The sequence below is a fragment of the Bombyx mandarina genome, chromosome 01, assembly GCF_030267445.1.
Source record: "Bombyx mandarina strain Sakado chromosome 01, ASM3026744v2".
Taxonomy (NCBI): Eukaryota; Metazoa; Arthropoda; class Insecta; order Lepidoptera; family Bombycidae; genus Bombyx; species Bombyx mandarina.
The window spans coordinates 15,646,749-15,667,198 of record NC_143208.1 but is presented as its reverse complement, the minus strand read 5'-3'; the positions used below and the strand labels follow the sequence as shown (position 1 = coordinate 15,667,198).

Sequence of the window (20,450 nt, the reverse complement as noted above, 5' to 3'; positions counted from 1 at the left end):
AAAAAATTGCTAATGGTTATAATTCACAGCCTTTTTAGTTTATTGTTGTTCAATTCAATATTTATGTATTGTAATAATAATTATTACTTAAAACCATGAATTATTTAATATGTTTAGATATTAATGATTCCATTAGTAAAAATCTCAATGGCCTACCATTACTCTATTCTTATTATATATGATCAGAGAGTTTTGGCAGCAATCCGAGTGAAGCGTCACTTGAAGTTTTATTTTATGTTTTTTTAATAGCTTATTGTGATGTATAATATACAAATTGGGTGTTGTTTTGTGTATTAAATGTCAATAATCGTTGTTCACGATTATTGAGGCATTGGAATAAAACTGTGGCTAACATAGCAGTGACTGTTTTTTTTTTTCAAGATTAAAGGTTGCGGAAATTCACGCTCACTCAACGTGCTATTCATCAAGTTGACGTCAAAACTCCCAAAAAGCAATAAAAATAAATACACCGGATTTTTATTAACATAAAAAATATATAAAAATATAACTATGACAGACTAGGCTGTATAGGCTACGCTCTTTGCCTGCTTGTTGGCGAATTTAAAAACAACAACAACAATATCGTTGCCGGCTTCCGGATTTCATTTCATTTTATTATTAATATGAGGATATAATAATAATAAAATGTACGTAAGGGCTTATTTCTAGCAACATTAACCACAATTAACTTATTTAATACTGTAAATAATTATGAGAGCGATTATTGATTTCGAAGAAAACAATTAACAACTTAATTTTAGCTGCAGAAAAAAACAGATTTCTCTTAAACCTGGGTGAGAATATAAAAATCGTTTTCTGAATATGAAACGATATTTCTTTGTCTATCAAATTAAGTTAAAATCATCATCACCCGACAACTTTTTTTAGGGGCCCAAACGCCCATAGAAAATGGGCATTGTCCTTTCAAATAATAATTTCGATATATAGATAGACGTATTATATATCATTTAGAAATAAAGATCGTGAAATGAAAATAAAACCAAACCAAATAATTTCCACCTTTTTCTCTCAGTAGTTATGTATATTACTTATATCCATTAATAGTCGAAGCTCGGCTTAAAAATAACTAATTTTTAAATGATGCAATAAATTCTATTCACGGAGTATATTCATGTTTATTAGGTTAATTGGCTATAATCTGCTCGTATAGCCTCGGGGTAACAAGCTTCGCTTTGTTATCACGGATAGAAATGTGAGCTAATCCATACTAGATATTAACCTATTCGAATATCTATTGTTCTACTGAATGATCTAATTTTAACTATTCTATAATGTTGCATAGCATGTACTATTTTTAATAACAAAAGTCTATCGTTCCAAAAACTAATTCGACTAATTTAATTACGTCTTCACAATTAACATTGACTCAGTGACACTATTTCATCGGTAACACACAATTTAATCGACGGCAATTTAAAAAAATAATTCGAAATTGAGCCATGCCTATTTTGCGATAAGATTTTAGTTACTTTAATTTCAGTTATTTGACTTTTTTTTTCCTTACATCTAACTACAAAACTAAGTAAACTAAACTAATCCTTACTACAACTACTATGTACAATACACGGACGACAGTCAGCACCGTGGGGCCCGCCACCGGCCCCATGCCGCGGCCTCACCTCTACAAACCAGAGGGTGGGGCTGCGGCACTAGTTAGGCGCTCACCCGCTCAGGGCTCCCCAGAAGGGGAAGACCGTCGCGGGGAGGGACCGACGTTGTAGTGGCGACCGGCGTGGGTGGTGCAATGGTTCCCCATAGGGGGGCACCCCAACAGTATGGGGGGAAATGGCGAGAGTGGACAGCTCAGTCCCATGGGGGCACTCATTATGAGCACTCCCATATCACTCCGGTTAAGCCGGCTATCTTGCCATAACAGGGGGTTCTAGTAGCTCCCTTGGTAGCGCCCGACCATCAGGAACAGTGCGTTCACGGGACACATTATATACCCTCACACGAAAATAATAATAAATTAAATTATAAATAACAAGTGACGATTTTATTGCTTCCTTACTTCATAATGTATTTAAGAATAACATAATATTATACATCTATTTTGATTTGGGACTTGAACCTCATATCTCCAACACCATAGTGGATAGCGTGTATATTAATACAAGTTTTGACGAGAACGGGTTCAACTTATTTTAAATATCCCAGACAAGTAGAAGATAACGGTGAGCATTTGGATTAATACCTATATAAATATAAACCTACATGACGTGCTATATAACCTAGTGTCGTCGCTGGATGTGGTACGACTCATACCAATGGTGTGGCTCTAGGTACAACAATCCGATCACGAGACGGATAAGAATCTGATAATAAAACTTGACAATTTTAAATTGATCTACGCATAGTTAATGGCTCCATAGTTGGGATGGACGGACGTATGTACACGGTTCAAAAACAAAGATATTATAACATAATTTAGTAACATCTTCGTTAACTCTAAAACGAATATATTCGATGCCTCAAACGTACCTTAATGAAACCAATATTCGCGGCATGTTAATTTCTCACTCATCGGTTTTAATGTACACCTGCTAATATTAGCTTTGACATTATTTTGTTGTTGAATTATTATCCCTTCGTTTCGGAGACCGTTCGTGACAATTAATGATTGAGAATAACAATTGTAGTTTAAAAAACCCACACCTCATATGCAGTAATCGTTGATATTTTAGAAAAATTTAATGAGTCCAATCCTGCTGAGTTTCTCGCCGGATCTTCTCAGGGTCTTGTTTCCAATTCCACTGTTAGATTCTCTACGAAACGCTGCTCTTGCTAGGGCTACTGTTAGCAATGTCATCAGGTCAGAGCCCCGTGAGCTCATCTACTAGTTCTGTGAATCTAGTATAGGCTCTCGAGGTTACGAGAAACGAACGTAGAAAAAAAGAACCCAAACTAAGTATACTAGTAGCTATAAAAGTTCTTGGTTACTACATTACAACTCATGGTTGGCGGAATTTTCGTTGCACACGTCAAATCCATTAAAAAAAGTCCCTAAAAACACAACACGGACAATCACGAAAATATATTAATGTACAGATTACCAACGCACATGACTGCTACCTAAGTTGGCTTGTTTGATGTATCATATAAGTCAATACAAAATATTTTAAGTGCATTAAATTTAAATACAGAGTATTTAATGAATCAACGGTGTATGTATATGCTTTAGCATCCAATATTATGATTTTGACATAATTTAAAGCATAAGCTGTCAACCTCAATTATAAAGTTTATAGACAGATATGTAACTTTTAGGATTAACTGACTTAGATATAGGTTATAATATATATAGTCTATTATTCAGTTACGTTCTGTGGCAAACAAATAAATTGTCTGGCGTTACGAAACAACAATTCCAAGAGATATAAACATAAAATGAATTTTCTTATTAAAACTTAAAATATACAAATTGAATTTTCTGAGATATTTTACGTTGAGTTTGATTAAAACAATTATACCTAATTTTAAATGAGACTTGCTTTGTTTGTGAACTTGAAGGAACGCATTAGTTATCTTGATATTTCTTCTAATACCCTCATTGATCTAGCTTTTACTATTGTATCAGGGAGAGAGTTATGAGAATTAAGAAGATAATTAGTATTAGGAAATGAGATCTAGCACAGACATCATCAGTAAAGAGGAACGTCGATTTCTTTATTAACAGACTTATTATACCTGTGTGTGTCATACCAAAATAACAATATATTATCAAATTACGCGCACAGATATATATTATATAAAATTTTACTGGAAATGAATCATATCATTTAATATTACATTGGAAATTAACCACTCTCTCACCTTCGGCAACTTCGAGACCCTGTCCGTTGAATAAGCAAAGAGTTTCTTGGGATTTAATATACCCTCCACAATAGCTCCTCGACCAAACCTCAAGAGAATTATTTATCAAAACGACCTCGATATAAATACGCATTAGTGTTAATCTTAGTGAAAAGCATTGGGACTATTTTCACTCACGTAATAAGATTTTGATAAACAAACGGAGAAATTGATATTATGAAGTTTTATTTTTATTTTCTTATCTCAATCAAATTTTACTGATTTTTCATATTTTACTATCTCGTATATTCTCATTGTCATTTTTCTCTAATTAACATTATACATCTAACATTTTTGATACGCTTTTATTATCTTCAGACTATGTATGTTAGTATGTAACTGAACCTTTGAACATGATTTTGACCCCCTTCAAAACGTTGGATTAACTCAAAATTTGGTATACTTATTAAGGACCGATGACAATTCAATATTTAAAAAAAATTGAAAGAATTGAAATTCAACTAAAAAATGAAAAATAAATAATAGTTTAAAAAAAAGCATGTTAAATAATAGTTTAAAAAAAAATCATCTCAAACAATACCTCAGATCACTCAGATGTTACGAGCAGAAAAATCTATATAGTTTCTAGTCCGTTTTTGGATTACCATCGCAACGCGGTGACCACCCGCCCCGTATATTTTTTTAAATCATTTTAATGAATTCAGTCAATAGACTACACAAAAACTAAGTATCTTAATCGATATAAAAAAAAAAACAATCCAATGTTTCAGTTTACGAAAACCACCGAATGGAATTTTAAGACAGTTAAACTACTATGCAAAATACAGAGAATATTACTATGCGAAAATGCTATTTAAATATTACCTTAAAAAAACTGATATTGGTGGTAGGACCTCTTGTGAGTCCAAATCAAATTTAAATCAAAAAAATTTTATTCAACATAAATGAAAGTACATACTTGTTGAACGTCAAAAGAACTACCGCCAATTCACAAGAACTAGCCTCCGTCCTGAGAAGAATTGGCAAGAAGTTCAGCGGGCATGCCTTTTTTTTTTTTTTTTAAATATGAAATTATTTATTTATTTTTTAATATTAGATTATTTTTTTTTTAAATATGAATTTTTTACAATGAGTATTATAACGTAACAATTACTACGATATTGAAATTTCCGGAGCGAGCAACTCATTCCCACTTTGTGCAATCTTCTAGACGTTCCGTAGATCGTAGTCCGCACGGATAGTTACCACCGCCCTACCTATTTCTACCGTGAAGCAGTAATGCGTTTCGGTTTGAAGGGTGGGGCAGCCGTTGTGACTATACTGAGATCTTAGAACTTATATCTCAAGGTGGGTGGCGCATTTACGTTGTAAATGTCTATGGGCTCCAGTAACCACTTAACACCAGGTGGGCTGTGAGCAAGTCCACCCACCTAAGCAATAAAAAAAAAATCAGAAGAAAAAGGAAAACACGCGATCAAAATGAATATTTTTAAATCACGAAGTCAAATTCTTGAACTGTATACCTTTATTGCTACGATACCTCCAAACACGTGGATGTTCCATATAAGTACTATCGAATATGAGGGAAAATGTTCGCTAATTGTCTAATCTTATGTATTTTTTTTTTTTTAATCAATCACAGTCACGATTTATTTTTGTTAATATTGAAGGGCTCGAAAACAGTAGGTAATGAGGTATTATTCGTATAAGAAGGGTAAGGGTTATTTGGATATTCGGCCAGTTAAACTGGGTTCTAAAAGTCGCACAATATTCTTAAGGTAGTGCAATTTGTTGACGATGTAAGTTCGTGCTTAGAATACAAAATTAGCAACTACGAAACTTGCGGGGGCGGATCCTCATGAATATTTAACTGTTTTCCTTTCAAAACTAAAACACATTTGCAAATTGACAAAAATGAAATTAAGTTTTCGTAAAATTAATTCGAATCTGATAGTTTATTTATTCATTAATTAGGTACGTCAATGTCGCCAACAACGCTTTTGCGTGATATCGAAGTCCCAGTTCCCACTATTTAGAACTTCCGTATTAGACCGATATTTCTCTAAAATCGGTACACTGCTTTGTTTATTAATCAATCAATGTCTATTAAACATTGTAGATAAGTAAAACAAAATCGCTAGATTTGCTTTGTAGTAATGATAATCGGTGTCGTCTTTAAAAAAAAATATATCTTAATTTACGTAACACCCACCGTTCAAATCGGAACGCAAGACCTTTTCTGGTCAGAAATACATAGTAGGATGATGTTAATTAAGTGATTATTCAAATGTATAAATTCTGTGTCCTTTTAATTATTACTACCTACGTTATGATATTTTATGAGTAAGATTTGTTTCCGAGCATGAAATACTTAGATACTTATAACTCAATTTCTTATAGGGATTAAATCCTGTGAACTAATTATAAAATCGACTAGTCGAGCCCGATCACACTCCACCATCACTAATTGTATGAAAAACATCGATTAGTTGAAACTATTTGCACGTCACTTTTCGTACACATGTACTACATAATAAAGCAATAACGTTCCTTGAAGAGTCTATAACGATTATACCAAGATTGATCATGACCGTGTGACTAATGCAGGGAACATCATTACTATCCCTTAATTTAACCTTATCACCTTTTGAGTGAAATGTATAAGAGTTACGACCGTCTATTTTACTATCATATAAACTAAAAAGCATGTTCGTTATTAAGAAAGTTGATTTTACATATACAGATTCTCCTTTTTTTTCTAGCTTTGCAATGATTCTTATGATAAAATTACAACCAAACTTACATACATAAATAGTCTAACACACTTGTATTTTTATATGTTTTGTCTTCTTTTTTTGGGTCTTCTGTTTGCTCGGGAGGCTAGAAAGGCTATGTCGCATGCAGCATTTTGTCTGTTACAGGTGCTTCAATCGAGAAACATTTTGCGCGCCAACAAGCTTTTGGGTAGCTTCAAGCTGGACGTAGCCACGGTGTGGAGCCAGACAGGTACCTTTACATTATGATAATAGGTATATTATAAGTATATTTCGATTCCAAATACTATCTTGAATTTAATATTAATCAATTAATGTGTCGAGTCTTTTTTCTTTAAGAGTCACCGGCGTGTATTCTATATCTTTGACATTAATATTGCATGACAGAAATATTTCTCTTACCAATCATCGTACTTTAAATATAATTCCTAACTGATTAAACGTAAAACACCAAAAAGTTAGAAACACAGAACACGTTTAAGATAATAAATAACCCTGCATTGAATTTATACCCACTTTACTATAAACTAAAATGTTTTTTTTTATTTGTTTCTGTAAAATAGTTATAGATAAAAGAAAATATTATAATATAAAAGATAATAGATAATAATAATAAATAGATAGATTTGCTGAAATCCATATTACAGCAAATCTATCAAGGTTTCATTGTGAAACACGGCTTTTTCTATTTAATTTTACAGCAAGTTGGTTGAAGTTCTTACGTAGGTATATTTCTCGCCTTCATTACATTTATTGAATTCTTAACGATCAATCTTGTATTTATCAGAGTTGAAATTGTAACCAAATAACGTAAGTACGGTTCAACAAAGTGTGCTCGTGAATTAACTAGTAGTTATAAATAAGTGGGCAAAAGAAAATAGTTCAGTACCTTTTTCCGTAATATTTGTCCACGGTTTATCTTTCTCTTTATTTTGTTTTAATTGTCATTAATGAAATTTAATGTAATTAATAAAACAAAATGACTGCAGTTAATGCTATTTTCCCATATTTGTAAATATTGTAATAATAAAAAAAAAGCATAAAATAAATCTAAACTGACACTAATTTAATACCAATTATGAAATAAATAATAAAAAACTAAGATATTACGGTCAAGTTATTCTTGTACAGTATAATATACTGAAAATGACTAACCAACGTAAACCACATAATCAGTCTCACTGACTTGTAAGTGACCTTACATTCTATTGAACCTCCGCTAAATGTGATTAATATAATACAATAGTACAATAAAGAGTATAGTGGCTGTGTACCTCATTATTCTATAGCACGAAAATCTGGTCAAAGACATATCCAAGGAAGTAAACTATACGACATTTTAATGCACTTTTATTGTTTATTTAAGTCTAGTAAATCTTTATTAGAAAAGTTGTAGGTAAAGTAATAAGATTACAGTTTTAGTGTGAAAAGACTTAGTTAAACTTTATTAGTCGTAAAATAAAAGTAAGATATATTATGTAGGTTGCTATGCCGAAATCTAGAAATCTAGCGGATCTTTTGTCTAACACGAAAATCTTTTATTTTCCCAAAAAAAAAAAAAAACAACGATTCGTAACATGGCGATATGTCAATTGATGACTGTCATTTATATTTCCTTATTTTAAAATTAAATTAGTGTGCCAGTGTGAATTGACCAAAAAGTACCGATCTTTCCATTTATATAATATACTCGTGTATATACGAGTATTATATAAATAGGCAAACCTAAAACAGTTAAAAACCATTTTATCTTCTAAATCTAGTTAATTATTTTACAAGTAACCTATATGGATAATTTTAGAAAATGCATTAAGCATTATCGCTAAAGCCTTGTTCGGACTAGGCGAGTATTTTAGTCGAGTACCGAGTAATTTAGTGACTAAACTACTCGCTACTCGCCCGAAAAAATAGAACAAAATGGATTGACTTGACTAAATTATTTACTAACCTACTCGACTAAATTTTTGGTGCTCAGACACATTTAGCTACTAAATTACTCAGTACTCGACTAAAATGCTCGCCTAGTCCGAACAAGGCTTAACACGTTGAACGCCATACTAGAAGCCACATTTAGCCCAATGGACCGCAGCTGATATTGACGTTTGCTGTTTGACATCTCGAAATAAACTGCGTTGTAGTTTCCGTAAATCGCTTATTATTTTTAAGTTTATCCCTGAAATTGTTTGCAAACAGACACCACCGTTATTATTTATGATTTATGAACGATTCTCGACTTATTGTTGCAGTCGAGGGGCTAGGTATACTATTGAACAGAATTTGCCGATCGTTGCGTTCAACTTATTAAACAAAGCTTTATATCGGATTATGAAGTTCTTTTAAAATGGACAGAAAGAATTAGATTTGTTTCTGAATATACGAATAAATATCATACAATACTTGTTTTAAATCGGACTATTTACGATTAAAAAAAAAAAACTCTCTTCATCTTTACTAATAAAAATATTAATCACAATATACAAAATACGTTCCAAAAGTTGCTGTTAAAACATACGTATGCGTATAATTAATAAATCCTTCAAAAATTAAACATGGGTCCAGTGTATGAGATATTAGGAAATGCTTGGACAGGTGTGTGTTTCTATTATATTCAATTTATGACCGTCCAAATCCCGAAAGGGACGACGGCGTTATTTCGGACGCGACGTATAAGTTACGAACAATGAAATATTTAGACGTATCTATCCTTCGAAAGAAATGTATCAACAAATTGCCATGCGTATTCTGTTACTTTGATAAATTCGTATGAATGCTTACTTATTAAACAATTTTATCAACGAACAAACAGTTATGTATTTAAGAATAAATATAAGTAAATAAAAACTTCACGTAAATATTTACAATACAGTACAAAAGTACAATGTGAAACGCTTAAAATTTCGAATTTATTTTTTATTGATTTTTACAAATATGTACATATATGTATTTTTGTAAAACATGATTACTATCTAATATACCTATACAGACAGAGGCAATTCAGTTAATTCGATATTCACCTCTTTTTGTCGACAAATATTCTTTTTTTCTATTTAAAAGCTTTCTACATCAGTTACTTAGAACGGTTATTGTGATATATGGTAATATATACCATGGTATATGGTAATATATCGATGGTGATACTGCTTTGAACACTAGAAAATATTTTGATGTTCACAAAATGTAAAAAATATATAATAAATATAAAAAACTCTCTGAAATAAACATCCCTAAAATTGTGCTCTTTGATTACCACGACAAGTTCGACTTCAAACGACTTTAAGAAGAGTAGTTTCCGGTCGGTTGTCGCATTGCTCGTCTCACGAAAACCTCAGGAAATCGAATAATTATCGTTGCTTTTCAGACTAGATGTATATATAAATATTGTTACACACATTTTAAATTCATTTTATTCAACTAGTTAAGTAAACGAACTCATACTTAACTAAGTTATGTAGTTACCGAAGCCCAACAACCTTCCCCAGTACCCTATATAAATTGTAGTGATCGGTGGATCGCCTTATGGTATGACGTCGAAGACTCAATTATATTTAATAAAGACTGTCCCACCTTTCTAATTGGAACGCTTTTTTCAGAAATATACAGGGCGATGGTACCTACCTATGGACTGACATTTCACTAAAACTCAACATAATAAAATCCCCCATTTGAAGTCGAGACGTATCATTGTCTGGACTCGACAATGCTTATGAGTTCTTGAAGTGTCCTAGTTTCAAACCAATTTATTTTTATGATCGGAGCGCGGTCGTCTAAGTGGAGAACTATCGATACTAAGTAACTATCGATAGTAACTTTGTAGTATTCTCTTACAAGGACAGTCTTAAGTTAAGGATATTAGTTCACTTCGAGCGAGGTCTTATTAAACAAGTCTTAGAACTCCGAAAATTGAATGAACATTATACTTAAATGGATTTTCTTTTTAAAAGTCTTTGTTTCCAAACACACATTAAAATTTGTTGACGATAGGAAAGCTCGTGGATATAAATAAACTAAATAAATAAAATCAGTTAATAAACGCTGCAGAAAATTGTTTTAAGCTGTTTTATTTTGGTCTATTATTTTAAGTTTAGTACTTTTATCTGTTTGGTATTTTTAACAAATACATTAGGGCCATTATGTGGATAAATCGTTTTCTTCGCGAAAAATATTATATTTAATCTAGGCTACTAATAAAAATGAACACATTTGCTCCAGTTTAAATATAATTTTCAACAAGCATTGAATGCTGTGTTGAGTTAAAAAAAATATTGGCGAAAGCTTTTCAGCATCATAAATACAAACATTCTCGTTACGTATGTCACGTAATGCTACATATAATGCTCCGTGTAACGAATAATTACGAACCAAATATAAAAAAGTGACATTCACATAACTCTTTGACAGTCGAAATATAAATAAATGACAATGCTAAATTGAATTACAAAAAGTACGCGAGCCTTATGTTCGGATACATATAAAAATGGTATCGAACTAAAACCGCGCTCCATTCAACCTACACCTGTCTTAATCCTCCTCGAAATGGGACTACAGTCTCGAAAGCCCCATTGTCTGTCCTTTTCACTCTCGACGTAACGAAACGAGCCAAACGTACGGGTACTCATTACTAATGCATGATCCACTTGAGCGAGGCTTAGCCTTGAAATTGTTTTATGGAAGTTTTGTAGATTTAAATCGTGAAACGTATATTTCCCAGCAAAGTAAAGGATTCACAGACATATCCAGGAAGATATTCGATAAATCTCAGATTACCGATAATTCTTTTTATTATTTCACCTGATGCAGTCAATAAGGAAGTTATCGGAAAATTGTATTTGACCGGATCGTCAGATCCAGATCGTCATAGTTACATTTGCACAATTCAAATAAATAGAATTGTTAGGATAGATATACTTTTTAATTATACAATAGCTTCATGTTTTGTAACAAGATATTCTTTTGTTTGTTTTCAATGCTTATAAACGGTTGACACATACCTTAAGTGGCAATAGGACGAAATTTCAATTTAAATTCTTCAAAAAGGTATTTATAAATGAATACAGCAATATAAACAGGCACGAAGCTATCAGATGTATCAGACAATCCACAAAATATATTTTTTAGCAATATTTTTATTCAAGTCTTTTAACGTAAATATTCGCAAAAGAGAAATATACTTGTATCAAAATAGTTAGGAATTCTATTTCAATAACTACACATCACTAAACTGTAATCATATTGTGTTTATGTATCATCAACAACAACTCAGCTAAATACATTGTATTATAAAATTTATGAAATAATTAAATACACATAATATGTATTCATATGCATGATTAATTTGTTTCATCCTCGCACTGTGTGTTCTGCATGATATATCTATCTAATATGTGTTGAATTCTCCACGCTATTTCAGACTCCAGAAAGCACACAGAGATCTGGCTTCGTCCTTTGTTTATGTGATAAGTATATTTTATTGAACCTATCGCTTGGTCATGTCTTTTCATTGTAGAATACCGAATTCAATCGTACTGTGTTTAGGAAAATACAGTTTTAATTTCATTTGTAAATGTATTATTTTCTTTTTTATAATAAAAATATAAACAATTATTATTTAGTCTTTTGGAGATTTTGCAGAATAATCGATTAACGCTATTATCACTATTTATTCTCCATTATACTCAAAAACGGGAGATCCTGACACATGAGTTTTCGTGCAGGAAACCAAAATGTGATGAACTTAAGTAATAGAAGGTGTAAAAAGTGTACAACAAAGAAATCTTAAAGACACAAAATTTGATTAAAAATTAAATAAACATGAAATAATGGTGCAGTTTTGAAATATGACAACCAGATCGATCAGTGATAAATTTAAAAACAAATAGGCTACAAAAAGTACCCCTAGACATACTCTAATATTATATCTAATCGATTAACTGATAATTAATGTATTTTACCCAAAAGCCAAATTTGATTCTTCAATATCATGAATAAATATTCTGTATCGAATTGAAACAAATGACAATATTACAACGCTTCTCTTTTAATTTTCTGCATTTTCCAAATAGCTAGTTATTTTTATTAAATACCGTTTTATGTTTCATTGGTTACAAACACATCGTAGCTGCGTAAAAAATCCCACATGATAACACTAACCACTCAATATTCACGTGAGCACGAGACATGATTAAAATACGTATCCATCACTCACGTTCACATAGATGGCAGCTACGTCATAATATAGACCACTAGTAGATTTTACCATAATATAAAGATATGATATTTAAAGTAGTTTATTATCTTCTAGTATTAATAGTCTCCAATAATTGCATTTGATACACTATCGGATCGGTAAGTCACAGTTTCATGTTGGATCGAATTTTTGTCCCACGAAACTAACGTAATTCGAAGATGACGACTCATATTTTATCACTGAAGTATTAGGTCTATGTATTTTATACTCTCAAAAAACTTCAAACACCTTGATGTGTCGTCAACTTCGATTGACATTTAATGTCTAAATGCAAAACATCGCTTGCAATATTTCGCTAAGCGAATGCTTTTATTCATAGAATAAGTTCACTATATTGTACTAAAGGTTGTGTATTCCGGTCAACGCCTTCGCTTGTGAATATTGTGCTATGTTTCTGCATTGCGAAATAATTATCTATAACCTTTTGGTGTTGTTAATTAATATATGGTGCACAATAAAGAGAACATCTTTTTAGCTTTGATTCCTTTGAGTAACATTTACAGTTAGTCAGTACCGTGATATATTTAAGATGTAAGTAGTATGTACCTTTCAACATTTTAAAATCTAGCTAAACAAATCAATATAAGGACGATTCACAGCAATTGCGCTTGCAACACAAGGCATTAAGTATTCTATCGTGATTTTTACGTTTTCACTTTTTCCAGTGTTGTTGTTATTTTTTGTAATCGCCCGTTGACAACCCAGCGTGAATTTGGCTTTCCTTGACGAGCGATGAGATTGAAGTGTCATTACCGCTGTACCTTCAAACCGAAATTAGTTCTCGGTGGTTACAGGAAAGATGGCGGCTCGCAATCACACCGCTTTCCAATATACAACACCACTGGGGTGAAAGTCAGGAATTTTATAAGCAACAAAGGCTATTTTCATTGAGAACCTCATATCTTCTCAAAAGTAGACTTCAAATTATCTGTCTATCGTGCTTTAACACATGTTCGGTTGAGGATCTTCTTTTGTAGGCAGCGACTTGGCTCTGCCCAGGCATTGCAAATACCCATCGGCATTAAGTTCCGTATGCCGGTCTGTCTACAAAGGCAATAAAAAATAACCAGATATTCACCACATACATACGTATGTTGTGTTAACATTGTCAATATAAGTTGAAAGGGGTTGCGATGATAGACCGCCACTTAACGAAAAGAATATCAAAGCTACAAAGATTTACCCGTATTTGTTCCTTAACTAATATCGCTTTATATGAATTTCAAACATAAATAAAAAATAAACAACAAATTTTCTTTAAGATTAGATGAGGGCTATCGTTTTAATTAAATAAAACATGAACAAGAAATACAGACAAATAAATATTGAAATTTGTTTACGAATAAATATTAGTATCAAATGGAAATGCTTAAACTAGAAATATAATAGATTTCTAGAGCTAGCGGTATTTACTCATTTGACCCACAACCTTGTCAACAGACCGCCAGTTCTATCACAAATGGGCCTTGCTGACTGACCCCGATGATGTAGCCGCCGGGGCTAAGGGCTACCTGAAGTGCGACATTAGTATAATTGGTAAAGGCGACACGATCAAGATCCCACCGAAGAGTGAAAAAGACGAGGATGACATCGAAGCGTGAGTAAAAATATTAGAATCTGTGGATTGTGCAATTCTTTATAGTACGGTTATAATTATTTCTGTCGTGATATCATTGTCTTGATTCTTTACGATTTTCCTACATTCCTATGATCCTAAGTCTTATTTTGTTTTAGTCTTCTAGGTAATTTATAATTTTTTTTTATTGCTTAGATAGGTGAGCGAGCTCACAGCCCACCTGGTGTTAAGAGGTTACTGGAGCCCATAGACATCTACAACGTAAATGCGACATCCACCTTGAGATATAAGTTCTCAAGTCTCAGTATAGTTATAACGGCTGCCCCACCCTTCAGGCCGAATAATAATAATAATAATAGAAATAAAGATAACCATTAAACTAATCAGAAACCGAATAATATTTAGGTTCTCATAATAAGCCAGCAAATTAAATTACAAAAACAAAAATAAACAAATGTAGGGTTTTTTTCAGCACAATTTTTTTTTAAATATTTATTTAATGGTACAGTAAATCTTTTGGGATACAGATGTTACGTACGAATTGTTATAATAATAATGTGAAATACGAACACATTCGTAAGTGATAGCCGTATCAAGTCGCGAAGACAATTTATGATATCATTGTTCCAGAAGACAGCGTGACGTTATTGAAATACCCAAAGTGAATGCTGTATTGACTTGTCTTTAACATGTTCTTATGTTAGACATTTTGACATTGTCTGTTATATGTGTCAACACACTTATGTGCTCATAGTATTTGTAACTCAGTTCTATTTCGAGGTAGGACATGTTGTCAATACTCACTATTTGGCTCCCTATTCTGCTAATTTCACACAGAAATTTCCGTTCGAAGTGAAGAATAAATCTGATACTAATATAATTAGTATTAGGGTTTCCATTTTTGGCAAGATTGACGTTTCATTTTTTTTTTACATAGATGGGTGGATAATTTTACCCGGGCCCCTTTTTTTTATAAAGAAATAATAGTCCTTCTGAAATTTTAATAATCGTTTACCGGAGCTGAATGTTGCGCATACTGAAACATGAGATTGATGTCTAGATTACGCCTAAAAACCGGCGTAGCGTTTGCTTACTATGTGTCGAGTAATTGTAACAAAAATAGTCAAGATACTCGTGTCGAACCAAACCCACAAATCCTATACGTATTAATAAAATAAAATTAAGCATTTATAAATTGTAGTGATTTGTTTATTTTTAAAGGTTTTTTGGAACGAAGTTCCTTACGGCAGGCTTGGAGGAGATAGGGATTTTGCTGCAAGACCGAACTGAAAAAAATGTGATAGTAAAACCGTAAGAAAAAGTCCTTGGAATAAAACCGTTAAATGAGACGTGCGCGGGCGCGACAGTCGTATACACAAGCGAGTAGTGTATAATACCTTTCTCTTTCTCCTTTTTTCTTTTCGTTCTCTCATCCCTTCTCTCTCTATTTTGTAATTATTTCTATTTCTATGTAATTTTATGTTGTCAAACAAAAATTAAGATACATATTTTGTTATTTTAATTGATAATTTGAATTACGATTTTTTTTTATTTTACGTAATTTATTATTTCCCAAAATACTGAATTTCCTAAATACTTTCCTGTACTTAAATAAAAACAAATCAGCAAATTTTAAGAGAAAAATCAAGAAAACCTACATAAAATTGAGCAGGATTTTTTTTGCAAATTGTGTCGATTCTACATTAGCCGAAGGAACTTCGTTCCTACCTGGTGTCCCACGACACCACATCTTTTTGGAACGAAGTTCCTTACGGCAGGCTTGGAGGGAATAGGGATTTTGCTGCGCGACCAAACTGAAAAAAATGTGATAGTAAAACCGTAAGAAAAAATCCGTGGAAAAAATCTGTGGAAAAAAGTACGTGGAATAAAACCGTTAAATGAGACGTGCGCAGGCGCGACAGTCGCATACACAAGCGAGTAGTGTATAATACCTTTCTCTTTCTCCCTCTTTCTTTTCGTTCTCTCATCCATTCTCTTTCTATTTTACGTAATTTATTATTTCCTAAAATACTGAATTTCCTAAATACTTTCCTATACTTAAATAAAAACTAATCAGCAAAATTTAAGAGAAAAATCAAGAAAACCTACATAAAATTGAACACGTTTTTTTTTTTTTGCAAATTGTGTCGATTCTACATTAGCCGAAGGAACTTCGTTCCTACCTGGTGTCCCACGACACCACATTTTAGCTTTTTTTTTTATTTGATATTTCACTGTGGAAGACAAGCTACATGGTTCAAAACAGTTAGGAAAATTTGTATTTTTTATAGAAAATGGAAAATCGCGTAATCTCATAAGTCCAAGCGAGTTCAAAACACTCGTAAACATTATTGTTTAACCGAGAGTACTTCATTTAAAAATTACCTACTTAAAATAAATACCAAGAGTTTGTTCCGAAACTGCTTCGCTTTCCATCTATAAACAAAGATTACAAAACACATTTCTACAGGGAATACTATCTTCTGTATTCAAGTATAAAGGTAAAGATAGTCCCTTGACGACTTGTCTTTGTTCCTTTTATTGTAATGGTTGCTTTTTAAATATAGATACTGTTATATTTATCTATATAATGATGTCTTCTTAGTCTTAGAATTTTGATTTGATTGCGAATTGTAGATAGTGATGCGCAATCTTACAGAACAGAGTTATCTTACTTGCGCAATCAATGAATTTTGTATACCTATAAAAATTAAAACGAACGTTTAAAGTATACAAACAATTCTCAAGGTGACGTGCCTCGTTTTTTCAATATTTTCCAAATGCTATAAAACTCCGCTTCTTATAACAATATCATATGGGTATTGTGATTTACTTAATGACTCAGAAGCCTAATAATACTATCAAGAATGCTATTTGAGAAGTGCATCTATGAGAAATCTAATGCATTTTTTTTTTATTTCAAGAGACATTCGCAAGAGTCCGTTAAGTTTGTAAATCAAAACTTAGGTACTTTCCGTGAAATCAATTTAATGAATTTCAGTGCATTCCTTGTCGAGCAGAACCGTAATAAGACTTGGACGAAGCTCATAAATTAAGTATTTGTATAATACAAATATCTTGCAAGGATATTTGGATGGCATTCATGGAAAGAAAGCAATTAAAAAAAAGTGTTTTCAAATCTTTTACTTATATTTTTTCTTTTTTCTTTTAAATTACTTGCTTCATAATTTTGCTACTAAAACGGATTATAAAGCATTATATTAAACACGAAATAATAGTTATTCTATAATAGAGATCAATTATTATGAATACATACCGAGTACAGCTCTGTAGCTGCTCCAAGATTCCGCCTCTTGGGAAGCGCTTCGAAAAAACAATTTCACGATATTCGTAGTCACATTATGTCTGTCCACATGTATTATTCATTTATTGTAATATTTATGCGGCGGTTACTCGTACGTTGGTTGAGATTTCGAAACTGTAACATTAAACAATATGAAAAAGTAAACGCAAATCTTAGACCTTTTCTAGGATATATTTTACTGTAGCGGCCCGCTCCGGCTCCGCTCGGATCTTTAACAAAAATTTCAACGATATTTGACGTTGTTTTATTTTTTTAAATAAAAGAACACTTATTGCGGCATAACTATATTAGCAAGACATATGCTGTCGCGACACTTTTTGTAAATAATAATGTGTTCTATAAAGTCGTAGTACATTATTTTATGCCATCATCAATAGTTTTTGCAGGGCACGCGATGTAAAGAATATTTTAGATAATTTTTTTACACCTTGGGTTTCATTATTGGAGCTATAGTAAGGAGACCTAATTTTTTCAAAAAAAAATATAGCCTATGTCACTCAGGAATAATGCAGCTTCCAAACAGTGAAATAATTTTACAAATCGGTTCAGTAGTTTTGGAGCCTATTCAATACAAATAAACAAATCTTTCCTCTTTATAATATTAATAATTAATATAGATGAAATATTTTCATGTTTAGTTTTTTTTGTTCTATTTCGAGGGCATTTCATAAAACATTTAAAAATTAATGATTTAAAACCGTCTCGCTCTTAATAAACGTATGACTGTTTCCCGGAATAATTATACAGAACTACGGTACATACCCACCACCAGTGGCCAGGGTACTTGAAAGAGACACCTCCTCACGATACGCTCCTTGATAAGAACCACCAATTCCTGCACCAAACCCATAAATGCTCTTGAGAGCGGAATCTTCTTACAGTATTGGTAGAAGCTAAATACAAACCTACAGAACAATGATAGTTGAATCGATTTATATCCCAATTCGTGCCACATAGCGGTAGTTTAGTGAGCAATGTCTAAATGTCTTATATAGCTGCTATAATTTATACAACAGTGTGTTTGATGCTTCGTAATATCACGGCTCGAAGGAACTACAGCTACAGCAGTACTACTAGTTTTTTATCAACCAGAGAATGTAGACAAGCAATGCTTTTTTTCCCGCGAAAATGTAACTTGAGTTACGTTCTGTCTAAACAGCAAAATTAAATATAACGTGGATGAAATCGCAAAGCACATGTCTAGCCTGTATGTGTATAGATCTCAGAAATCCAAGAACAATGGTTTCTTGCCAAAACAAATGGTAATTAGGTTGACTGATAGAGAATGCCTAAGGCATTAAGTCCGCCAATGTAAATTTTACATGAAGTGTAATAAATAAATAATTATTACATGAAACGCGAATACGTGTGATGTGTCTTCAAAACGTGAGGCCTCAATGAGCCCGACGACCGAAAGCCCGACACAAGGGCACAGTCGTCACAGCCGAGGTGTATTAGAATTCAGGTCTTCTAGGAACAGTAGTACGCATCAAAGTGAAGAGATACTCTCATTTCAATTTTCGTATCTAATTGTGTAAAAAATTCTTGCTCAGCAATTTGCTGCTACCCGACGGCGTGCCAATTGAGCGTCAACGAGCTAAGTTTATCGTCAAAGTGTACAAGGCCGAAGGACTTCCGAAGATGAACTACTCTATAATATCGAATGTGAAACGAGCCTTCACAGGAGAGAGCACGGAATTGGTCGATCCGTACGTCCAAGTCAGCTTCGCTGGAATGACAGTAAGTGACATAGCAAATACCTACTATCACTGTTAAATGTTTTAGTGGTCCTTCTGTAGTCGAAATTCGACTATAATTAGTTGAAATTATAAGTTTGAACATTATTATGGTTCTATTGTCAATATTATACTTCTATACTCACAGATTTCGCCAAGACTACATACACACTATAAACAAATTATGTTAAATACAAAACAATATTAATTTGTCAATTTGACCACAAACTTTCGAGAATGACAAAATTTTGACAATAAACACTGAGTTTATATGTGTGTATATGTGTTGACTCAAATACATAGTAGTATGTGTAATGTTTTCTTTATTTAAATAATGATTTTTTTAGGCATAATTAAAAAAAATATTAACATTCTGCGCTCCTTCTCTATATTCTCTTTAAGTGTGAGAAATTTCATACTCCTCCGTCCGCGCAATTTTCGTAAAAAGGGGTACAAAGTTTCTGCTTCCCGTATTAATATATAGATTTATAGACCCGAACAAATAAAAATGCTAATGATATTTACTAGGGTATTTAGAAAAAAAAATCAAATTCTACAATGTTTTATTGAAAAAACGTCACGTGTTGTTTATGAGACTTCTAAGAAATAATGAAAACAATGTGTAAGGGATGTACCATTGTCTCGAATCTCGAACCTGTGATATTTTGAGAGTTACAAATTATTATCCACTAGCGACCCGCCCTCCCTTCGCTTTAATGGATGTTATTATACATATAAACCTTCCTCTTCAATCACTCTATCTATTAAAAAAACCGCATCAACACCCGTTGCGTAGTTTTAAAGATTTAAGTATAGATAGGGATATAGGGACAGAGAAAGCGACTTTGTTTTATACTATGTAGTGATTCGCTACCAAGAATTTGATAATATTTGATTTCCATGTTCATTGAACTGCTGTTTTTACAAAACCTATAATAATAAATGAAAATTTCCTATATTC

The 20,450-nt window shown here is 32.4% G+C and overlaps 1 protein-coding gene across 3 annotated transcripts in view; it reads left to right on the top strand.

The window, feature by feature from the left end:
* Window positions 1-20,450, top strand: part of LOC149503604 (otoferlin-like) — a 101,028-nt gene that overhangs the window by 69,669 nt on the left and 10,909 nt on the right. For all 3 annotated transcript variants that reach the window (XM_089734488.1, XM_089734516.1, XM_089734552.1), the window contains exons 8-10: window positions 6,756-6,840; window positions 14,293-14,449; window positions 19,307-19,493. In XM_089734488.1, the coding sequence (XP_089590614.1) occupies window positions 6,756-6,840; window positions 14,293-14,449; window positions 19,307-19,493 (429 nt within the window). The remainder of the gene's footprint in view (window positions 1-6,755; window positions 6,841-14,292; window positions 14,450-19,306; window positions 19,494-20,450) is intronic.